The 21,065-nt window shown below is 37.6% G+C and overlaps 1 protein-coding gene across 22 annotated transcripts in view; it reads left to right on the top strand.

The window, feature by feature from the left end:
* The window catches only part of DTNA (dystrobrevin alpha), a 354,043-nt gene that overhangs the window by 290,464 nt on the left and 42,514 nt on the right, over nucleotides 1–21,065 (top strand). For 13 of the 22 annotated variants that reach the window (XM_055323947.1, XM_055323949.1, XM_055323948.1 and 10 more), the window contains 3 exons: nucleotides 5,966–6,043; nucleotides 6,603–6,695; nucleotides 19,779–19,866. In XM_055323947.1, the coding sequence (XP_055179922.1) occupies nucleotides 5,966–6,043; nucleotides 6,603–6,695; nucleotides 19,779–19,866 (259 nt within the window). The remainder of the gene's footprint in view (nucleotides 1–5,965; nucleotides 6,044–6,602; nucleotides 6,696–19,778; nucleotides 19,867–21,065) is intronic. The other 9 variants (XM_055323963.1, XM_055323962.1, XM_055323959.1 and 6 more) reach the window with 2 other exon arrangements.

Here is a 21,065-nt window from a genome sequence, read left to right as displayed (position 1 = left end):
CATTTATGTGAGAAAGTTAACCAGTCTTTTCCTATGTAAAGTAAGTTTCTTTAATTGTGGCCATCTTCTTCATTACCACAATAAGGACATTGTAAAAGTTTGAATGGCTACATTTCTTTTACCTCCAAGGTTAGAACCATCGCTTAAAGGTTTACAGATGCTTTCACAAATGCAACCTCTAAAATCATAACTATGCACAAAAGGAATCACTTTGCTACTATATATAACATGTAGCCAGATCTTATCACTCTCCCAAATATAGAAAATTGTTTATGATTCATAGAGTGTGTCAAACACAATCTAATATGCTGTTTTCTGGTTTCTCACCATGCCATTTGGTTAATAGCTAATTCTGTATTAGGTTCAATATTGCACTTGCAGAGGGCACATTGCTCACCCCAAATGTGATTCTTCCAAATCCTGATTCTTCCTGGTGGAGCAGCACTTGTGAGATTTTTTATTGGCTGACTGGTTGGTTGGTCAGTTGGTAGATTGGTTTGCATTTTCAACCACAGAAAAGCTAATTTGCTGTGTCTTTTTCAGTTTTTTCAAACATGTTGCTTACCCAAAGATTCTTTACAGACAACCCAGATTTTTAATCAGACTTAACATTCAGACTGAATTTTAACCATTTGTGTGTTGGTAATCAAAAGCAAATAGAAATAAAATTGAGGTACTGAATTCAATCTTGGCTTCTGAAAACCAATGTTTTCTCCATGGTTAATTTTTTCTAAGATTAAAGCCCATCCTTTCTCATCAGGAAAAATAGATAAATTTATAAATCAACATCATAAAATAAACTTATAAATCAACCACCCTGAAGATTTCTCTACTCTTTTCACACTTTCTGGTTATGTTGTCTGAAGTTTCATGAAATTTGAAATAATTACTCTTTGCAGTTAATTCTTTATTCCATGTAGCCCCAGAGCTCCACTAATATGCTAGGTTTTTTTCAAACTTGAATTAAACTGGTCTTCACACACCACTCTATTTCCTATACTGAAATGTTAGTGCATAATTAAAACTGCAGTCACCTCTCTTCTTCACTTTAATAACTTTTATTCTCTTACTAGACTTCTTCAGCTCTCTGTGCATGCCCTGTACCCAGCAAACTTTTCTAGACACTCTGTTGGCAAAAATGCAACTGACACAGCTTGATGATATCTGGGGGACAACATAGTAAATGTAGTGAATCAAATATGACCTAAGAATTCTTATTATTTCCTCCACGGTACCTGCTTAAAAGATGGTTCAGCTTTCATGCCAGCCTGAATTGATGACAACTAATTTTCCCCCTGAAATACTGAGCTGTTTTTTATGCTTGTTTGCTGATTTGCATGTGGCAGATAGTTTATGTTTCAGATCTCAGATATTGACAGCTAGAAAAGGAAAGGAAGACAGAATTTTTCCAGAAATTATCTCAATTTGTGGACACTTCATTGCTTTTAAATTAGTTTAGTGACCTTGTTAGTAGCCTGTGTTAATTATAGTGAGAAGCAATTAAATAAAAAACAGCTTTATGGAGATATAATTGACATATAATTCAATAAATATATTTAAAATAAATGCAATTCAATAAGTTTTGACAAGTAAAAACAATATATCATACATACATATATGCACACATGCGAATGAATATATAATAGGTTCATCTATATTGTGAACATATGTGTTCATAAGTGTGAATGTACACACATACATACATGTGTGACTATATGTATATACATATGTGTGTTTACATACATACATGAGAAGCGAAATTTTATTCACAATTAACGGTTAGTTACTTAAGAAGTTAGCCAACTCTACAAGTCATTCTTTATCAGTTCAACTACCACACAAGTTTAAAATTACTTAAATTATTTAAAATCAGTAAAACTGAAAATGTTTTTAATTTGCCATTATTCAAATATCATTTTCCATTTAACCATTTTAATAATAATTATTTTACATTACATAATTTGTTTACATAATACTGTTGCTCTGTGAAACTGCATCCAGGACTTTTATTTAAATCCTTTATTTTCGTGTTTAACAAAAGAAAAAAAAAATATTTGGCCAGAGCTAATATAGTAACACAGTAAAAGAAAAGTTGCCTTTAAAACTGTATTTCAGGTTTAAGAAAAATCCAGGGAGCATTTGTATGTGATTTTTTTACCTTAGAATGCCTCAGAATATTTATACTTAAGCAAAAATACGACGTCAGTTGTCATCCTTCAAAACCAAGGGTGAATTTTAAATAAATAAATAGGAGACGGTTTGAAATTGCTCTATCATTCCAGAATCCATTGTATCATTGTATGTGTGTGTGTGAAAAAAAAATCTAGGAAAACACCATTTATCTTTATAGTTGCTATTTTCCAGAGGTCTAAAAAACAATTGATGAGAACATAGAGAATCTTTTAGAAGAAAAAAATCTAGAGGAATATTTTCCTGCCTCTTTTCTTTCAGCAGAACACATAAACTTCAAAATTTACCTTGTCATCCCCTCTGGGGTGTGACTGTCACCACACCCATTAATGTTAGTATGTGTGCAAGAGAAATGAACTTATACAATGACAAGGACCTAGTGGGGAAAAATCAGTAAGAAAACAACCTATGTGTACATACAGTTTTAGAAATGATGACCCTCCTTTTCCCTGGGAATCAACTTAGAAAAGATTTATCACACATGGTCAGGAGGAGCCCCAAGTAGTTCACAGCTTCAGAGTAAAAGGAAGAACACATTTTGATTTGAGAACAAACTTGTAGAAGAAGGTGAGGCTTTTACAGCTGGAGTTATGTGCAAGCCATTGTTGCATTCTGGCACATTGCCATAGCAGTAGTGTCATTTTTGGGGAGGAATCTAGGTTCCCATGTGCCTGATCCCAAAGCCCACAACGAATTTGAAATACCACCTAACTTCTCTACACAAATGACCAAGCTACCAAATGAAAATTTAAAAATTTAATGTATTCTATAAAGTATCGTGAGTGTATGTTGCTTCGAAGAAATGATAATAAACTACATATTGTTACTATCTCACAACTCAGGAGAAAAGACTTTCATTTTGCTTTCCTTCTTCAAGCTTCTCAGGAGGCACAAAAAAATCTAGTGAAGATACCTTAACATGAAAAGTCTTTATAGGGGCAGCCCCAGTGGCACAGCAGTTTAGCGCCACCTGCAGCCTGGGGTGTGATCCTGGGGACCTGGGATCGAGTCCCACGTCAGGCTCCCTGTGTGGGACCTGCTTCTCCCTCTGCCTGTGTCTCTGCCTCTCTCTGTGTGTGTCTCTATGAATAAATAAAATCTTAAAAAGAAAAGTATAGACCCAAGTTTTAAGTGAAAACTGCCTCCCCTGTCAACTCCATAAGTTCTTGATATATTTCATTTTGATCCATTCTTGTCTTCATCATGAACTTGGCTTCCTCTATACATGGTCATAATTTTGGCTTCCCAGAAATAAATGATGAGGAAAAGAATTTGAAACTAGTTCTGGGAAGTACAGAAACTATGTGGACAGGGAGTACCAAAAGTCAGAAATGCTCTTGGCACTAGATACTAAGAGCTGTAGCAAATAGTGTATTTCCACAAACTCATAGATGCAGAGAGTGTAATTTCCGTTTTTTCCAAGAACTGGTTTTCCCAGGAATTCATGTGGGAGGCAGACGGAACATAAAAGATTAACTTAACTTAAATGATTTCTTCAAACCAACATTGGCAAGGGCCAAGGCAGAGAAAATGACAACCAAATGAAAAGAAATGTGTACAGATAGAATGTCTGCTCCTCTTCCCTCTGAAGGAGGAAAGGATTTGGGAAGAAGAAGGAAGAAGAAGAGGAGAGGAAAGACAGGCAAGTGGAGTAGAGGAAGGAAAAGGGGGCCCAAAGAATTGGGAGATAAAGAAGGCCACCAAGGGAAAATTTGGGCCACTGTTCCCTTCCTGAAGTGAGCAGGACTCCTCCATTGCTAGTGCTTGTCAGTGACCAAGTAGCAAAATGCTCTCCAGGGACATTGCTGACACATCACCTTCCTCCTCAAAGACCTCTCTGGTGTAATTGGTAGAAAACACATCCTCATAGTTGATCCTTTTGTGTTTTTTTTTTTTCTCTACTAATCCTTTATTTCTTCTTCTACATTCAGCCCCAGAGGTTATGCCTGCATAATTATTAGGCTTTTAATTTAAGGAATCAAACACCACCACAATTTCTGGGATTTGAGGGGAAAAAATGGATAACAAGGCAGGGAAACAGTTAAGTTTGAAGGGAAGAATCATTGTTATTTCACACCATGCTTTGATTGGTTTTGTAGGGATCTGAAATCAATTATAGAATAGGTACATCTATCTTGAGTTATTTAAAAAAGGGAAGAAGTGGTAATTGGGCAGCAAAGAGACTGTAGTTAGTGGATAATGAATATAGAGCAGTATGCTTCAGGAGACAAGGCTTGAAATGCTGTTTTGGTAGGACGAGATCGGAAAATACCAACTATGATGGCTTAAGGTAGCTATTTCGTCCTGATAGGCAGCTTCGTTATCTCAGAAAGTGAAGATCAGTATGCTGAAAAAAAATTATGTGCATCAAGAAGTTAAATTCTCCTAAAAACATTAATCATTTCATCTTTAAAGTCAATTTCATTTGTGAGCAGTTGTACTCTTCAAGTGATAGATCTATTCCTGAAAAGCTAAGTGAGATCATATATTCAACAAACATGAGTGCCTACTCTCTACTAGACATTTTCTTTATAAATCAAATTTGATTTTAAGTTTGCCAGAGGACCTCATTACTTAAGTCATATCATAGTATATACAATTATAAAAAAATAATTCTAGTTACAAAGTGCATAATCCTAATGTGACACGTTGGTTTACACATTTGCATTTTCTTTTTACTTCATGGCCTATAGAAGCGATACTTTGTAGTGAATCCATAAAACTTGAAGTTTTTAAGATTTTAACTACTTTATAAGCCATCTTAATACATGCATACATTTAGAACTTGTTGAAAAGCTGGGAAAGTTTGTGGTAAAACTTCATAATTTCAACCCCAGAAATTAAAGATTTGGTCATCAAAGTCAAAAAGTTAATTTTTGTATTCTCCATGAAAAAGATAGGAGGATAGTTTTCAGCCCACCAGTGTTACAGGGCAAATTCTTCAGCTCCCTTTAAGCACATTATAAGTACAGTTGGATTACTAAGGATCAATACCATATTGCCAATGAAGCATGCTTAATAGATCTTGGTTGACTTTGGCTTGGCCACACTTTATTAATTATTATTTCTATTTATCACTTAGTAAAACTACACTTTAAACTTTTAAAACTATCATTTAAATTACTAAATGAGTGTTTTTCATAATGAACCCAAAATGATAAGAATTTGCTATATTGATAGGACTCTACTTACAGGTTATATATATGGGGAATATGAATATATATTTATAAGGCTCAAAGGTTTATTTCTGTTTCTCTGAAACTTTTCTTTGCAGCTTCTCAGCAAAGGTCAGGTGACTTGTGCCTGAGTAGTAAAGCACTTCTAATATGACCACAGTCTCTAGGTAATTTTCAAGTCTATATTCAACTCAGAAAGTTGGAAAATATAAGGGAAGGCTGGAGAAGTATACCCTTTGAGTGGGATCTAAAGGCTGGCAGCACTTCATGAACTGTTGGACTGTTTACATGATAGTCTGTAATGAATGTTGAATGAATTTTCATTATGTCCAGGCATATGCAATCTATTTGTTAAGCAAATAGCGAGGTCAAATCGAGGATCATGGAGGCATGTGTAATTGCATTTATGGTTCTCAGGCCAGGTTTCTACTTCTAGTTCAACTCTGTGGAAATCTGAAAACATCTGGAACCTTTCAAAATAACAAGAGAGCTGTCCAAATGGAGCTTGGATCTAGACTTGGGAGTTTCTGTAGCCAGTTCTATTCTTGAATACATTGCTGTGTTTACGCTCTTCTTGGCTTTCCCATCTTATTAACTAGCTCTCCTCCCAAGGACAGTGAAGTAGAGCAGAACAAACTGCTGGCTAGGGCTGCTCCGGCTTTTCTGAAGGGAAAAGGGTAAGTTAAAGCCAGAGTGTACTGCAACCTTGAATTAACTAAACTAAAAATGGAGATTTCTTGTGTCAAAAATGCTTTACGTTTGAAAGACCATCTTTGATTTGGTAAAAAGCAGCTCTATTATAACCCCACTAACAGCACCATGTAGTTATTTTGAGTAGACACATCTGTGTTATTCACTTTCTCTGATTTCCCTTTTATTTTTTTAAAGACTAAACTTCAGATTTGATTTTCCAAAGGATACTTACTCTTTGCTTGCAACCCAATCAATGTGTTTACTGTACAGATGAATTTCTTGGCTTTAGTGGCTTGAAGAATGCGAATCTGTTTTCTTAAAAGTTGCTTTACCTAAATGGATTTTTTTTTTAATTAGTGAAATGGAATCATGTATTTCATTGCTTGGATTTTGCTGGTATTTTTCATAGAACATCACTTATTTTTCCTCTACCTGCTTGCTTTTCTAAATGCCTTTTCTATCACAAACTCACTCCCACCTCCTCTACTTATTTCTGTCCACCTCTCCTACCAACACCCTTTCTTTCCTCCTGCCCTGTTTCAGGATACAATACAGCCTGAATGTGGCAGACAGGCTAGCTGATGAACATGTTCTCATCGGGTTGTATGTCAACAGGCTCCGGAACAACCCATCATGGTTAGTGCAGATTTGGCTGCTTGACTGTCCTTAGAGAGGGTAACAGTCTGATCCCTTGATAAAAAGTCTCAGCAAAGGGGCAAATGGTTGCCGCAAGTGTCACTAAGTCACTTTTGAATTGATTCAGTTAAGACGTCTGTCGTGATGTTAGTTTAGATACTTCCCATTCATGTACCATGGAATTCATACCCTCATTTAATCACAGCTGAGGGGAAAACTTGTGTAAATGGATGCCATGCTAAATATTAGCCTTCAATGGGTGCAGGACTCTGGGTCCCGCCTGTCACTTCTGTGTTACCCGTGCCACGGCGAATTATTTGTCTTATTCCAAGGGCATGGCTGATTTGGAGGACAATGCTCTATTAAAGATAAAAATGGAAGAAAAGTGATGGGATGGGATCATACTATGGAAATCATTTCCATAATGATAACAGTGGGAGTAATTGTCTTTCAACTCTTCTCTGACAAATATTTCTGAGTAGCCATCCTCATAAAGCCTGCTTTCAAGTCTCAGAATATGCAAAGCCTACTTCTAGATGTGTTAAATGTACGAGTTCAGATAGCCCTGTATATTCAGATAAAGGCATTCATAATGTTTTTCTCTATTTTAATTGTGACCTAGGAGATTCCTCCCTTTGGTTAAAGTTACTTGGCTTTGATAATAAATGTATATTTTCAATTTGAATGAAAATAACTGGACAGACTATGTATTTATCATATATTTCAGCCTAGTTTAGATTCCTGTGTTTACAAATTTAGCAACCCAGTTCCTTAGAAATATTTGAATTTTGCTTAATAACGAACTTTCTCTGAACTAAGGGCTGATGGATTATTCTATTTTGCAATTATAAATGTTAAGTGAACCCATGGGTTAAATTGCCTTTAAAATAGCTGGCCTCCTTTCCCCTACTATGTCGCAAAAAGCATCCCTGAAACACATGATGGCCATTACTCAGTCCTTATCGTCTTTACCACTTGGTATTATTAGCCACTTTTTTGTTTCTAGAACTTTCCTCTCTGGACTGTTTCCTGATCCAGATGCCTAGAACTAGTCTTACAAAATTAGTACATGAGATGATTTTAGATGATACATTGATGAATGTCTATTGGTAATTACATATTTATCTTAATTTGTATTTTTAAAAAATGTAGCCAGCACACTAGTTTCATTTTATACTATATCCTACACTTCACAAAGATAAAAATAAAAAGGTCTCTTCAGCTAACCCCACCTCTTTGTTCAAAGTTGCCAAACTTGTAGATCAAACAACTCCTCTTCTTTGTTACTTCTCAGTCTCTCAAAACTACAGGTGAGAAAAGTGATTGCTTTAATCTTATTCCCAGTGAGTTTGGATCCTCAATGCTGTATGGTAGCTGAAACAACAGAACTAAATACTGAATTCCCCCCCAAAAAAAAATGTATTGACGATGCTCAAAGAAGAATATTGTCAATATACATTCAGTCATGTCTGAAGGCAAAGCTGTGGTCTCATATCGTGTCCTCTCCCCCATAATTCTGAGCACACTCCAGTTTCTTCTACCACTCTTCTTTGACCTTTTCTTAATTAAATTTGTGACAAAGAAATCTCCAAAGAAGAAAGCTCACAGTTTGTCACTATGAACATTTTCCCTACTGAAGTGATTGATCGTATTGACTTGATGGTCACTTAAGACAGTAAAACTGTCTCAGTAGAGACACCTCACATCTATTTGATGAAAGCTAGAGGTGATATTTATTTCTAAAACAAAGCAGAATTTAAGACTGATCAACAAAGTCGATACCTTGTTAATAGATGCTGCCCTCAATATTTCTCTATGCTTTTTTCTGTTCTTAAAATTTTCTAACTTCTCTTTTACATTTCTCGCTTTTCTTCTCTTTCCTTTGTATTGAATCAGATCCTAACAATTCTCCATACCTAACATGATTATGTAAGTGATATAGTGCTCTCTTACCTTCTCTGTCATCATAATAGCTAATAATGCTTCACTGTCATTCAACTCTGGTGAGATATGGAAGGGTAATAATCATAAAAGCTGCCAATTTTTTAAAGCACATGCCTCCTGTTGAGCACCGTGCAAAAACTTTAATTTCCCCTAGTCCTTACAGTAAACCCATAGAGTAAATACATTCATCCCCATTTTATAGATAAGTAAAAGTACCAATTTACAGAATTTATATAACTCTGTCACAGTGACATAGCTATGAAACAGTGAATCAGGAATTTTAACCATTATCTACTGGGCCCCAAAACCCTAATCACTATGCTACATTGCCTGTTATAAAACCTACATAAACGATGCCCTCCAGAAAGCTTTTCTGGACACTACTGCTCACTGCATCTACCATATATCTGTTACCTGAAATTGCAGATCCTACTACATTATTTTTATTTCATTTTAACAAAGATTTTGAGCACATACTAGTAATAGGAATGGTGGTTGTTAATTACCATTTTTGTATTTAGTCTATGCATTGTGATTTTCCATTTTAATTACAATCTTCAAAAGGGCAAGAATTTTGTCTTCAGTCTCTTGTAGCTCATCATGGCATCCAGGATATGAATAATAAATTCTACATTTATGAAGTGCTTCAAAAATCACAGAGCCCTTTCTTATACATTATTTGTTCACCAAGGGTCTATATGTTTGGATATTATTAATTCAATTTCACTGATAAAAGAATGCTAACTCTGACACATTAAGAGACTTATCCAAGGTCACATGCTAGCAAGAGCTTGCACACAAGTCTTCTGACACTGGGTCCCATCTACATTCCATCCCGTTTCTTAGACTCCCTGTCTGTGCACCCTTCATGAAATAGTTTACAAACAGGAACCCAATAGCTGTTCTTGATTAAAATATTTGTTTTTGTAATTATTTATATATACTCCTGGTTAACCCTGTGTGGGGGACTTTTCCCCATATTAACTACTTAACACAATGAAACTGACTCATTTGTAAATAGTCTACTGCTAAATTAGAAAAACACTTCTGTGTCCTTGCTTGTTCTGATGTCAGATAAGCCAAATAAATTCGCTGTCACTCAAGGGAGAATTCCTGCTGTCTTTCTAATTCAATGAAGTCTTAAAAGCCTTAATGGTTTTCAACTACCTTCTCCAAGGGAGGAGAAGGGATACCAAATGTAATGGTAAGGGCTTTTTCCACCTGTCCCTAAAGCTTATCAAGTGCTGGGTTTGCTGGTAGTTGATAATTGTGGCAGGCGACTAAAAAGATCGGAAACAAGCCCAGAACTTCCAACTCTACCCATAATTATATCCCTGATATTTACCATATTCTTAAGTTTCTGGCATACTGCTCTTAACTCTGAAAAAGACCCTGTGTGTGAGGGAGGGAGAGAGTGCAGTTAAAGGCTATATTGTCTATACTTTCATGTCTTGATTAATTACTGTCACTTAGTTATTAGACCCCTGATCGCATATAAATAGATTAAAATTTGTTCCGCTTATGTTTTTCTCAAGTAAGAAACCATATATCTGATGCCATTTCTACATTTCATATATGAGGTCTCAATTTTTATTGGTTTGCCTGCTTAACACCCTTTGGTAGAGTCCCACTGCACTTGGTTTACAACCTAAACCCTTCGCCATGGCCTATAAGCCTGTGTACGATCCAGCCCTTGCCTAGTCCTATCTCAGCCCCAGTCTCATTGGCTTCTCTCACTCAATCTTAGTACTTAGCAGCACCCACTTTAATCATTCCTAAAAACATTTTCTATAACTGCCCCAAGACCATGATACTAGTTCTTCTCTATGCCAGGAACATTCTTCCCACTTTACCCTTGCTCTCTCTGGCCACACACACATGCACTGGCTCCCTTTACATGTATGTAAAGGTACTTCTCTGGCTTCCAAACTCAGATTAAAGGCATCTCCTCAAGTAGGTCTCCCAGACTAGTTTCTGTCATGGCATACTATTTATTTCATTCATACCATAACTGCAATCATTGGTTGGTCATTTGTCTGGTTGATTCGTTTTTTAGCTGCCTTCTTTGTGGAGCTGGAAGCCTCTCTTAACTGGTTAGTTACCATATCTCTGGCACCTAACATGGTGTCTGGCACACAGTAGGTACACAATAAATATCTGTTGATGGAACATTGATAGTGCTATAGGTAGAAAATTCCCTCTCACCCTGAACAAAATTATTAGGAGTTCTCAGAAAATCTTTTTACTAGTAAAATAAGTATTTTTACTATTTAAAAAAACCACCTATCATAAATTAGCCATTAGATTGAACATTTAGTGTAAGTGCATAAAGTATATGAAAAAGTAAAGTATTAAGCTTGACATACAGAGTGGTAGTAAACCTGGATAAAGACAAGCAGCAGCAATTCACGGACATGGAGAAAGCAATTGATGGGGGGCAAAAAAAAAAAAAAACTAACAGTGATATTGGGAAACAATTTTTTTTAATTTTAATGTTCTCTGATCTCTTCCACTTTGTATTAGTTTGCTAGGGCTGCTAAAACAAAATACCACAGACCATGTGTCTTAGACAACAGAAATTTATTTTCTCGCTATTCCAGAGGTTGGAAGTCCAAGACCAAGGTGCCAGCAGAGCTCATTTCTCCTGAGGTCTCTCTCCTTGGCCCAAAGATGGCCACCTTCTTGCCTTGTTCTCACATGGCCTTTTCTTTGTGCACGAACATCCCTAGTTCTCTTCTGCTTCTTATAAGGATACCAGTCATGTTGGCTTAGTGCCCTATACTTATCACCTTACCACCTTACCTTAATTACCTCTTCAAAAACTCTCTTTTCAGGGACTCCTGGATGGCTTAGTGGTTAAGCATCTGCCTTGGGCTCAGGGTGTGATCCCAGAGTTCCAGGATCTAGTCCCACATCAGGCTCCCTGCAGGGAGCTTGCTTCTCCCTCTGCCTATGTCTCTGTCTCTATCTCTGTGTCTCCCATGAATGAATAAAATCTTAAAAAAAAAAAAAAAAAAAACCTCTATCCAAATATGGTCACATTCTGAGGTCCTGGGGCTTAGGGCTTCAACACATGAATTTTGGGAAAGACACAATTCAACACATGACCCATTTCAACACTAAACCCACCAAACTGTATGCTCACCGTATTTGTAATGTGTAAGCTAAAATTTGACCCTTTTCAGCAAAGATTGATTTGGAAAATGTAAATATAATGCAACCAGTTGAAAGAAAAAAGAAGTGATTACCTACACTCACTGAAAGTGAGTTTTCATATCTTGTATATGCATTTTCATTTCCTTATTAACACTACTCATTTTCTTCTGTAAAATGTTTAGGGGTCTCTATTATAAAACTAGACTTCTGAGAAAGGTACTTCCTTAAAACTCTGGAAATATGAATCTGAAAAATGTCACACCACCAGTGCACATATCTACATTGGCTGCATTGTATCCACATACGTTTACTCTGCATACTCAGATCAGAAATTGACTTTAAGATGAGTTCATTTCTCTGTGATAGATTCTAATACATTTTAAGTTTCCCTGAAAAATGAGTCACTACCAATCTGATAAGGTTATTGGCACAAATTAGCATGTGGGTATTTGTTCCTCGCTTAATTTTGGATAGGATTAAAGGCATATAATAAGTAGATTTTAAAATCTCATATTATAAAACCTGTCCATTATAATATGGTAGAAAAAAATGATAGCTCGTAGATGTTCATCGGTATTGTTAAGTGGATGAACTTTAGAGTATGTTTTCTTTAAATATGCTTAAATGAAGAACTTAGTGTGGGCCCTGGTCTCATATGCTGCTTAATAAATTGTACGAAAAGGACGTTTGATTAAAAAATGAATGGCGGTATGCAGCTTTGGAGAAAGAAGAGAAGGCTGTCGCTATTCGCTAACTCCTCCCTTTGTTTAGGAAATTGGAGACGTAAAGTCCATCTAGTGCTTCTGTAAAATCCTGTATTGATTCAACTAAATGGTCTTTCTTCTTTTTGGTATACCCTTGAATACTACCCCATAACCAATCATATGTTCTTGAGCAAAATGCTAATTTATAGATAAGGAGATAATGGTACAAAAATGGCTATACCAAGACAGTGTTACCTGCTTTTTTGAGGTAAAAGTATGGGTGCGTGGGTAGCACAGTTGGTTAAGTGTCTGGTTCTGCTCAGGTCATAATCTCTATGTGGTATAATCTCTATGTGGTGAGATCATGCTCTGTGTCAGGTGCTACACCCAGCACAGTGTCTGCTTTAGATTCTTTTCTATTCCATTTCCCCACCCCCAGCTCATGCACACTCTCTCTCTCTCAATCTCTCTCTAAAATAAATAAGTAGAGGCACCTGGGTGGCTCAGTTAGTTAAGCGTCTGCCTTCAGCTCAGGTCATGATCCTAGGGTCTAGGATCAAGCCCTGCATCAGGCTCCCTGCTCAGTGGGGAGCTTGCTTCTCCCTCTCCCTCTGCCTGCCCCTCCCACTGCTTGTTCTCTCTCTCCCTCTCTCTCTCTTTCTCTCTGTCAAACAAATAAATAAAATATTTTAATAAATCAATTAATTAAAATAAATCTTTAGAAAAAAGAGGTAAAAGTAAAAAGAATACTCCCATGGAGTCTCACCATGTGCCCTGCCACTGCTCTAAATACTACATAATAATCCTCCCAACACACCAGGAGGTATGTTATCACTGTGCGTATCCCTGTATTATAGATAAGAGAACTGAAGCACCCAGAGGTTAAGTGATTTGCCCAAAGTCACACAGCTAGTAACTAAGAGGGCTGAGGCTTTAATTCAGAAATGATCCAGTCCCAGTTTGCACCCACTCTTAGATAACATTCCTACCCATATTCATCCCTAAGAATAAGCATTTCTTCTGAAGGAGAGCTTACCTTTTTCAGATACCATCTGCTTTCCTAATCTTTAAAACAACAACTACAATAAAACGTGAACCAAAGAGAATTTGCCATGATTGCAGGTGGGGAAGATCTGATGTTGATATATATGGAAGAGTAAAATGACATTTCTGTGAACTTTAGTGCCTGGAAAAAACACATAAAAAATCCACATGCTACGGTTGAGTGCATCTTGATTTTCACTCTGCCAAATGTGAATTGATTCTGTTGGATTTTAGACAGCATGGCTAGTTTTAAAGTGCTGTGCTTTATCTGTACCCTTCTGATTTTCTCTGTGTTGAGGATGCATGCAGAGCCAAGAAGGGTATAGAAGACATGGGCCAGAGTCCATGACACTGCAAGCCAAAGAGAGCTAACCTATATTTGTTCTTTTGTCCCACTAATGCTTAGGCATTTCCTGCTGTGTTCCAAGCACTGTGCTAAACACTCATGATCTAATGGTGAAAAGTTTAAACCATTCTTCCCTCAAAAAAGCTACAGCATAGTAAAGGAGACAGACAAGTGAAAAGGCAAGGGTAGCAGGGACCATAAGGGCAGACAACAAAGCCATGGACTATATGAGGAACAACAAACCCAAATTTAGAGCTCAGAGGTGAGGGTCAGCGATAAAAGTGGAAAATGGCAGCTAAGCCAACAGCTGAGTGAAGAGGAATCGGCCAAGTGGCAGTGGGTGGAGGGGGCAGAGAGATTGTTTTGTTCAGAGCAGACAGAAAATGTGGAACTTCTCCTTGACTAAGGCTAAGGCTGCTGGAGTCCCAGGGGTGAAGGGTGACGCTAGATTATGCAGGACTTTAGAAGTCTTATGTAGGAGTTTGAAAAATGAGAACCCACTGGAGGATTTGATGCATAGGAAAGTTACAGCCAAATTCATTTTTAAAAGATCACTGACTACAGGATACAAAATGAACTGGAGGGAAGAATAAGTCTAAAAGGAGAGGAACCTGTTGAGAAGGCTTTACATGAATTCTGGATAAGATGACAGTGGCCTGGAGCACATGAGTGACCGACCGTTGGAGTAGAAGAGAACAGAAGAATTTGTGAGTTTGAAGAAAGTAGAACACGTGGCCTTGGTGTTAGAACATAGCAAGTTGGTAAAGTCTTGATAAAGGAGTTTGAAGGCATTCCTATAGAGATGCCTTATTATGAAAAGTTTTATTATTATTATCCAGGAAGATTGCCATTTCATATTTCCTCTCTTTCTCTTTTAAACCAGTCATTCAAGAGCCAACAGTTGAAGCTTTGTTTTTTAATTTTATTTATTTGTTCATGAGAGACATACACACACAGAGAGAGGCAGAGACATAGGCAGAGGGAGAAGCAGGCTCCCTGCGGAGAGCCTGATACAAGACTCAATCCAGGATCCTGGAATCATACCCTGAGCTGAAGGCAGACACTCTACCACTGAGCCACCCAGGTGTCTCTGAAGCTTTGGTAGTTAGTTCATTCCCCTCTCCATTCTTCAGTCCCATAAAATCATGTCCTGGGCCCCAGAATCACTTTGCTCCCTTCTACCCTGACTCTTCTGTTCACTAACTCCTGAAGGCCTGAGTAGGCTCTATTCCTAGAGCATTTTGCTCTCAACCAACTGCAAAAGGCAGGAAATCACCTAATAGAGTAACTCTGCTCTTCATTGCAACTAACAATATCTTCTCAGGTAGTAATCCTCCTCTTTGTTGTTTGCTTTTTAATCAAAGGTTAATATAGGAGACTTAATGACCTTAAAAATAAATCTCTACTGATAAAAATTCCTTTCACCCAGTCATACAAATGGAAAAATATCAAGAGAAAACATGGATGAGTTTCTGCTCTCCTTTTCCACATTATTTGCTTGACTGTCCCACCTGGGAAGTCAGAGCAGTTTTTTATAAATATTTTTTTTTAATTTTTTTATGATAGTCACAGACAGAGAGAGAGGCAGAGACACAAGCAGGCTTCATGCACCGGGAGCCCGACGTGGGATTCGATCCCGGGTCTCCAGGATCGCGCCCTGGGCCAAAGGCAGGCGCTAAACCGCTGCGCCACCCAGGGATCCCGTCAGAGCAGTTTTGAAGAGAAACCAGAGAAATGTGAACACACCCTAGGTTCCCAGAAATCTGGGAACAATCACAATTTAGCAAGCCCTACCTCAGCTGAGGCCACTTGAGTTTCCTAGAATGCCAATTTGAACTCACTAGCAACACACACAGGCTATGCATTTAAGGTAGGAAGCCGAGAGCTTTCAAAATAATAGATTTCCCCACTCTGAAATGCAGTCTACACAGCAGCCACTTTTTAATTCATCATGGTCTTGTAACAAGATTACTGATTATAAAGTCTTGACATGAATAGCCAGAGATGGAGAAAGTTTTGGAATTGGTATTTCTTTAATGATTTAGGGATTATTGGCCATTCATTTTCAACTATTTGTAATTGAAGTCTTGAAATAATGGAATTTATCAGAGGAATGCCTCATTCACCCTTGTATAATTTGAACATACTGAAATGGCACATGTGGACTCATAAATCGTTTGTGTGCACAAAGGGGTAATATATCACTCCACCCCTCATTCACTCAGGGCTGGGGGAGGAAAGGCATGGAAGTATGAGTTATAGCTTACCAGACAGGATCCCATAACTTCACGTCTTACATCTCCAAGAGGCTTTTTTTTTATGTAACCTTTATATTATTTATACTTGCTGGTCATTCATGATAAAAGACACTTATATCATGAGATTTTTTATCAAGTTTTTTATTATTTATTTATCAAAACACTCACAAATGTTTTTGACAAAGTCACTTTCTTGCAAATTGATCTTTGCCCTTGGCTTAGAGTAATGGGCCCTGTTGTCTACATAAACTGTGCTGAATTAGGCATATTATTTCTAATACCAGCCAGAAATGATAAGCATATTAAAATTAAATTATTTTTTGTGAGTAGTGTTATGTTTAAAGTGAAGAGACAGTCCTGTGGCTCAGCGGTTCAGTGCCGCCTTCAGCCCAGGGTGTGGTCCTGGAGACCCAGGATCGAGTCCCATGTCAGGCTCCCTGCATGGAGCCTGCTTCTCCCTCTCCCTGTCTCTCTGTCTTTCTGTCTCTCTGTCTCTCTCTTTGTGTCTCTCATGAATAAATAAATAAAATCTTTAATTAAAAAATAATAATAAAAAATAAAGTGAAGAGAGTATAACTTTTTTCTTATTAAAGCTGTTACAAGTAATTCAGTTATTATTTTAACCATTACAGAGTGCAGACATTGTGTCTTAGAGACAAACATCTGCTTTAAAGCATCAATTCTCGAGATCCCTGGGTGGTGCAGCAGTTTGGCGCCTGCCTTCCGCCCGGGGCGCGATCCTGGAGACCCGGGATCGAATCCCACATTGGGCTCCCGGTGCATGGAGCCTGCTTCTCCCTCTGCCTGTGTCTCTGCCTCTCTCACTGTGTGCCTGTCATAAATAAAAAAAAATAATAATAAAGCATCAATTCTCTAGAACTAACTCCTTTTGCTATTACAGTTATTTTCTTACTCCAAGTCTTTTCTATGCTGATTGAGATCTCAATCTATGAGGATTATACCACATGTATTTGAGCCTGGAAACCTAGACTTTCTTATAAACATTGAGGAATGTTTATAAAATATCATACATGCTACATGGATATAAGTTCAATACTCATTATTTCTTTTATATGGTTTGCATTTAGGATTTATTTCATGTGTTTAGGTTTTCCATTTTATTTTCAGGATCTTCTAAATCCTTGCCAACTCATGGTTGTCCTTCAACCAGCAGTATCAACATATCTGAGAAGCTTCCTTAGGAATGCAGATTCTTAGGTTTTGCCTCCCACAACCTACCCTATCACCCCCCAACTACAGATGAAAAACTACATTTTTATAAGATCCCTAAGTGATAAGTATATATAGTAAAGTTTGAGAAGCCCTACTCTACATGGTTGTTGGATGGGAGATGACATTCTGAAGGAGACATGGATCATTAGTGAATCTGAACAGGTTACTTAAGAGGCAAAATAACAATAATTAACTGACTTTTGAGCACTTAATGTATTCTAAGCATTATACTAACTTGATGTGTTTTACATGCATTATCTCACATGAGCAAAAAGGGAAGAGAAGATTTTTTCTGAGGATGGAGAAGTGACTTAGTAAATATAAATATTCAGGAATATTCTAGGTAGTTATTTCAGCCCAGAGAAAAGAGCTAAATCTATAGTGGAAGTATTCAGAATAAGAACAGGTAGAGATTCCATATGTGAGGAGTGTAGACTGGAGCAGAGATGATGGGGACAGGAATCTTTTCTGAATGACAAGAAAAAATGGTTGAATAATGGATTCAGCCAGCCAGGGAAGAGCTATTTGGAAGTGACATAGCTAATACTCTGGAAGCACATAATGATTTGCACTCATCTTCTCACTTTAGAACAAAGGTTAAAAGACTATGTTGCATATTTACCTTATATGTAAATACACATAGAAATAATAAGTGTATATTACTCTATATGGATTTAAGTCTTTGCAATGGATAACTCTTACAGACTTAATATTGGCATAGAAGTGTATTACTTTCAGTGTATAATCATAAGTATTGATTTTTTTGTCTTTAAGAAACAGCTTAAGAATAACAGGTAGGAAATATAAATGGAGGAGAATATATTCAGGGATGAGGGATAGTAGTTTCTAATCTTAATTCTGACCCAATAATAGATAAACCAAACTATAATCGATTAGTCTGTTAACAGGACTGATGTTACTGGTATGTTTCTCATAGAATTGTTTTAATTGCATGCAAAACTTAGTCTTGAATGAAGATCCTCCTGAAATATGGGAGAGTTGATAATGCTTCTATTTGCTTTAGTTTTTTAGGGACTCAGATCATTCTTATTCTAGTAATAACAATTTCTGTAATTATACAAGACAGTAAACAATTTCCATTAATGTCATTAGAAGCCACTGCAATAATTCCATTTTTCTAGAAATAAATATAAAATAGCAAGTTACTTGAGTAGTAATATTATAGATAACAATTTGTATTAGTTATCTATTGCTATATGACAAATTACCCAAAGGCTTTGCAGCTTAAAGGAACAAACATTTACTATCCCACAGTGGGTCAGGAATCCAGCTAGGTGCCTGTGTCTCAAGGATTTTCACAAGGTTGTCATTGCCATCAAGCTGTTGGCTGGGGCTGCTATCTTATCTAAAGGCTCTACCTGTGAGTTTTCATTCACAAGGTTATTATTGGCTAGCTTCAGTTCCTTATCACATGGGCCTTTCCACAGGCTGCCTTATGACACGGCAGTTAGCTTCCCATAGAGCAAGGAATCCAATGAACTCAAGATAGAGAAACCGCTCAAGATGGAAACCACAGTGTTTTTTATAGCCTAATCTTGGAAGTGACATTCCATTACTTCTGCTCTATTCTATTCATTAAAAGCATGCCAGTCAGGAGGTGAGGGGGTGGGGGACAGAGTAACTGGATGTTGGACATTAAGGAGGGCATGTGATGTAATGAGTGCTGGGTATTATATAAGACTCCTGAATCACTGACCTCTACCTCTGAAACCAATAATACATTATATGTATTATACTTAAATTTAAATAATTTTTTAAAAAAGAAACTAATGAAATTAAAAAAAAAAAAAGGCAAGCCAGTGAGGCCAGTTCATACTAAAGGAAGAGGATTATACACAAATGTGAATACCAGGAGGTGCTGATCATTGAAGGCTGACCACAATTGTTGTGTTGGTGTTGGTGTTGTTAAGCAAGCTCCATGCCCAGCGTGGGGCTCTAACTCACAACCCTGAGATCAAGACCTGAGCTGAGATCAAGAGTTGGACACTTAACCAACTGAGCCACCCAGGTGCTTCATAATTGGGGATTTTTTGCATCTTCAATATTTTCTAATACATAAATAAAAATGTTATGGGCAATAAAATTAAAGAGAAAGTATTCTTTCATCAGACACGTTGATGAGAAAAGTCACTCTTCTTTGGAGTTTTCTTAGCAAGACATTGAATCAACTGAAGACAGTATTTATTAATGAAACTTCCTGGCCACATATTAGATCATGTCATGAATCCAAGTCTGAGATCATTAACCTAACAGAGTTTTGTATAGCTTTCAAATTTTTGCACCGAAAAATTGAAATAGCAAACACCCTTGGCAGTGATATGAACACATCAATCTTTTGCACTGCCTAACAGTCTCCTTCTTGCTCTGTGCTCCACAGTATGCTTGAGAGTTCAAACCGGCTTGATGAAGAACACAGGCTGATCGCCAGGTATGCGGCAAGACTGGCAGCAGAGTCCACTTCGTCTGTAAGTAGTTTGAGTAGAGGCTGTCATTCATGTTCACTGTTACCCTCAGGGTCGATGCTACAACAGCAGGGCCGAGGAGGTGTTGCTGGATGGCCTGCAGGACCTAGATACGAGCCTTCCATTCATCACTTACCAGCTATGGTTCTGGTGGGGCAGAAATCATAGTTTCAGATATTCTGTTCCAACACTGTTGCACCAGCCCAACACCTGATTTTTCTGGGTAATTCCTGATCAGTTAATAGAAAGGGCAACGCAATGACCCAAATCCATTACTGACTCAGATAAGTTTCTGCTTTTATCAATGTATAATAGATAAGAGAAACAAAAAAGTATGTAATGAAATCAGAGGGAGGGGCATCTGGGCAGCTCAGTGGTTGAGCATCTGCCTTGGCTCAGGGCGTGATCCCGAGGTTCTGGGATCGAGTCCAGCATGGGGCTCCCCATGGGGAGCCTGCTTCTCCCTCTGCCTATGTCTCTACCTCAGTCTCTGTGTCTCTCATGAATAAATAAATAAAATCTTTAAAAAAAAATCAGAGGGAAAACTTGGATCATAGGTCAAAGCTACAGGAGGCCATTTAAGACATAAAACCTAGGCCCTCAAATCTCTTCATTAACAACACAGATAATTTCTTCATTAAAAGAAATGCTAATTTAAAAAATCATAGAAAAGCTTTAGAAAAACCAGACATTGACCAAGCTTACCCTTTCCTCCAGTCATGTGTCTGAACATCAAACAGCAGGCTGAGGTTTTTCCCTGTCTTCGTGGGCTTACTTAATCAGTGCCAATTTTAAAAGCTTGACTTTCTTTTTTTCTTTGTTTAAGATTTTATTTATTTATTCATAAGAGAGAGAGAGAGAGGCAGAGACACAGGCAGAGGGAGAAGCAGACTCCTCACAGGGAGCCTGATGCAGGACTCAATCCCAGGACCCCAGGATCATGCCCTGAGCCAAAGGCAGACAGACATTCAACCACTGAGTGCCCCCAGGTGCCCCAAAGCTTAGCTTTCTTTAGTGAAAGATTGTGATTTTTTATTTATTTTTATTTTTTTATTTTTTTTTAATTTTTATTTATTTATGATAGTCACAGAGAGAGAGAGGGAGAGAGGCAGAGACACAGGCAGAGGGAGAAGCTGGCTCCATGCACCAGGAGCCCAACGTGGGATTCGATCCTGGGTCTCCAGGATCACGCCCTGGGCCAA

The sequence above is a fragment of the Nyctereutes procyonoides genome, unplaced genomic scaffold, assembly GCF_905146905.1.
Source record: "Nyctereutes procyonoides isolate TBG_1078 unplaced genomic scaffold, NYPRO_anot_genome, whole genome shotgun sequence".
Taxonomy (NCBI): Eukaryota; Metazoa; Chordata; class Mammalia; order Carnivora; family Canidae; genus Nyctereutes; species Nyctereutes procyonoides.
Note: the sequence above shows the minus strand (reverse complement) of the source record. Positions and strands in the feature narration are given on the sequence as shown.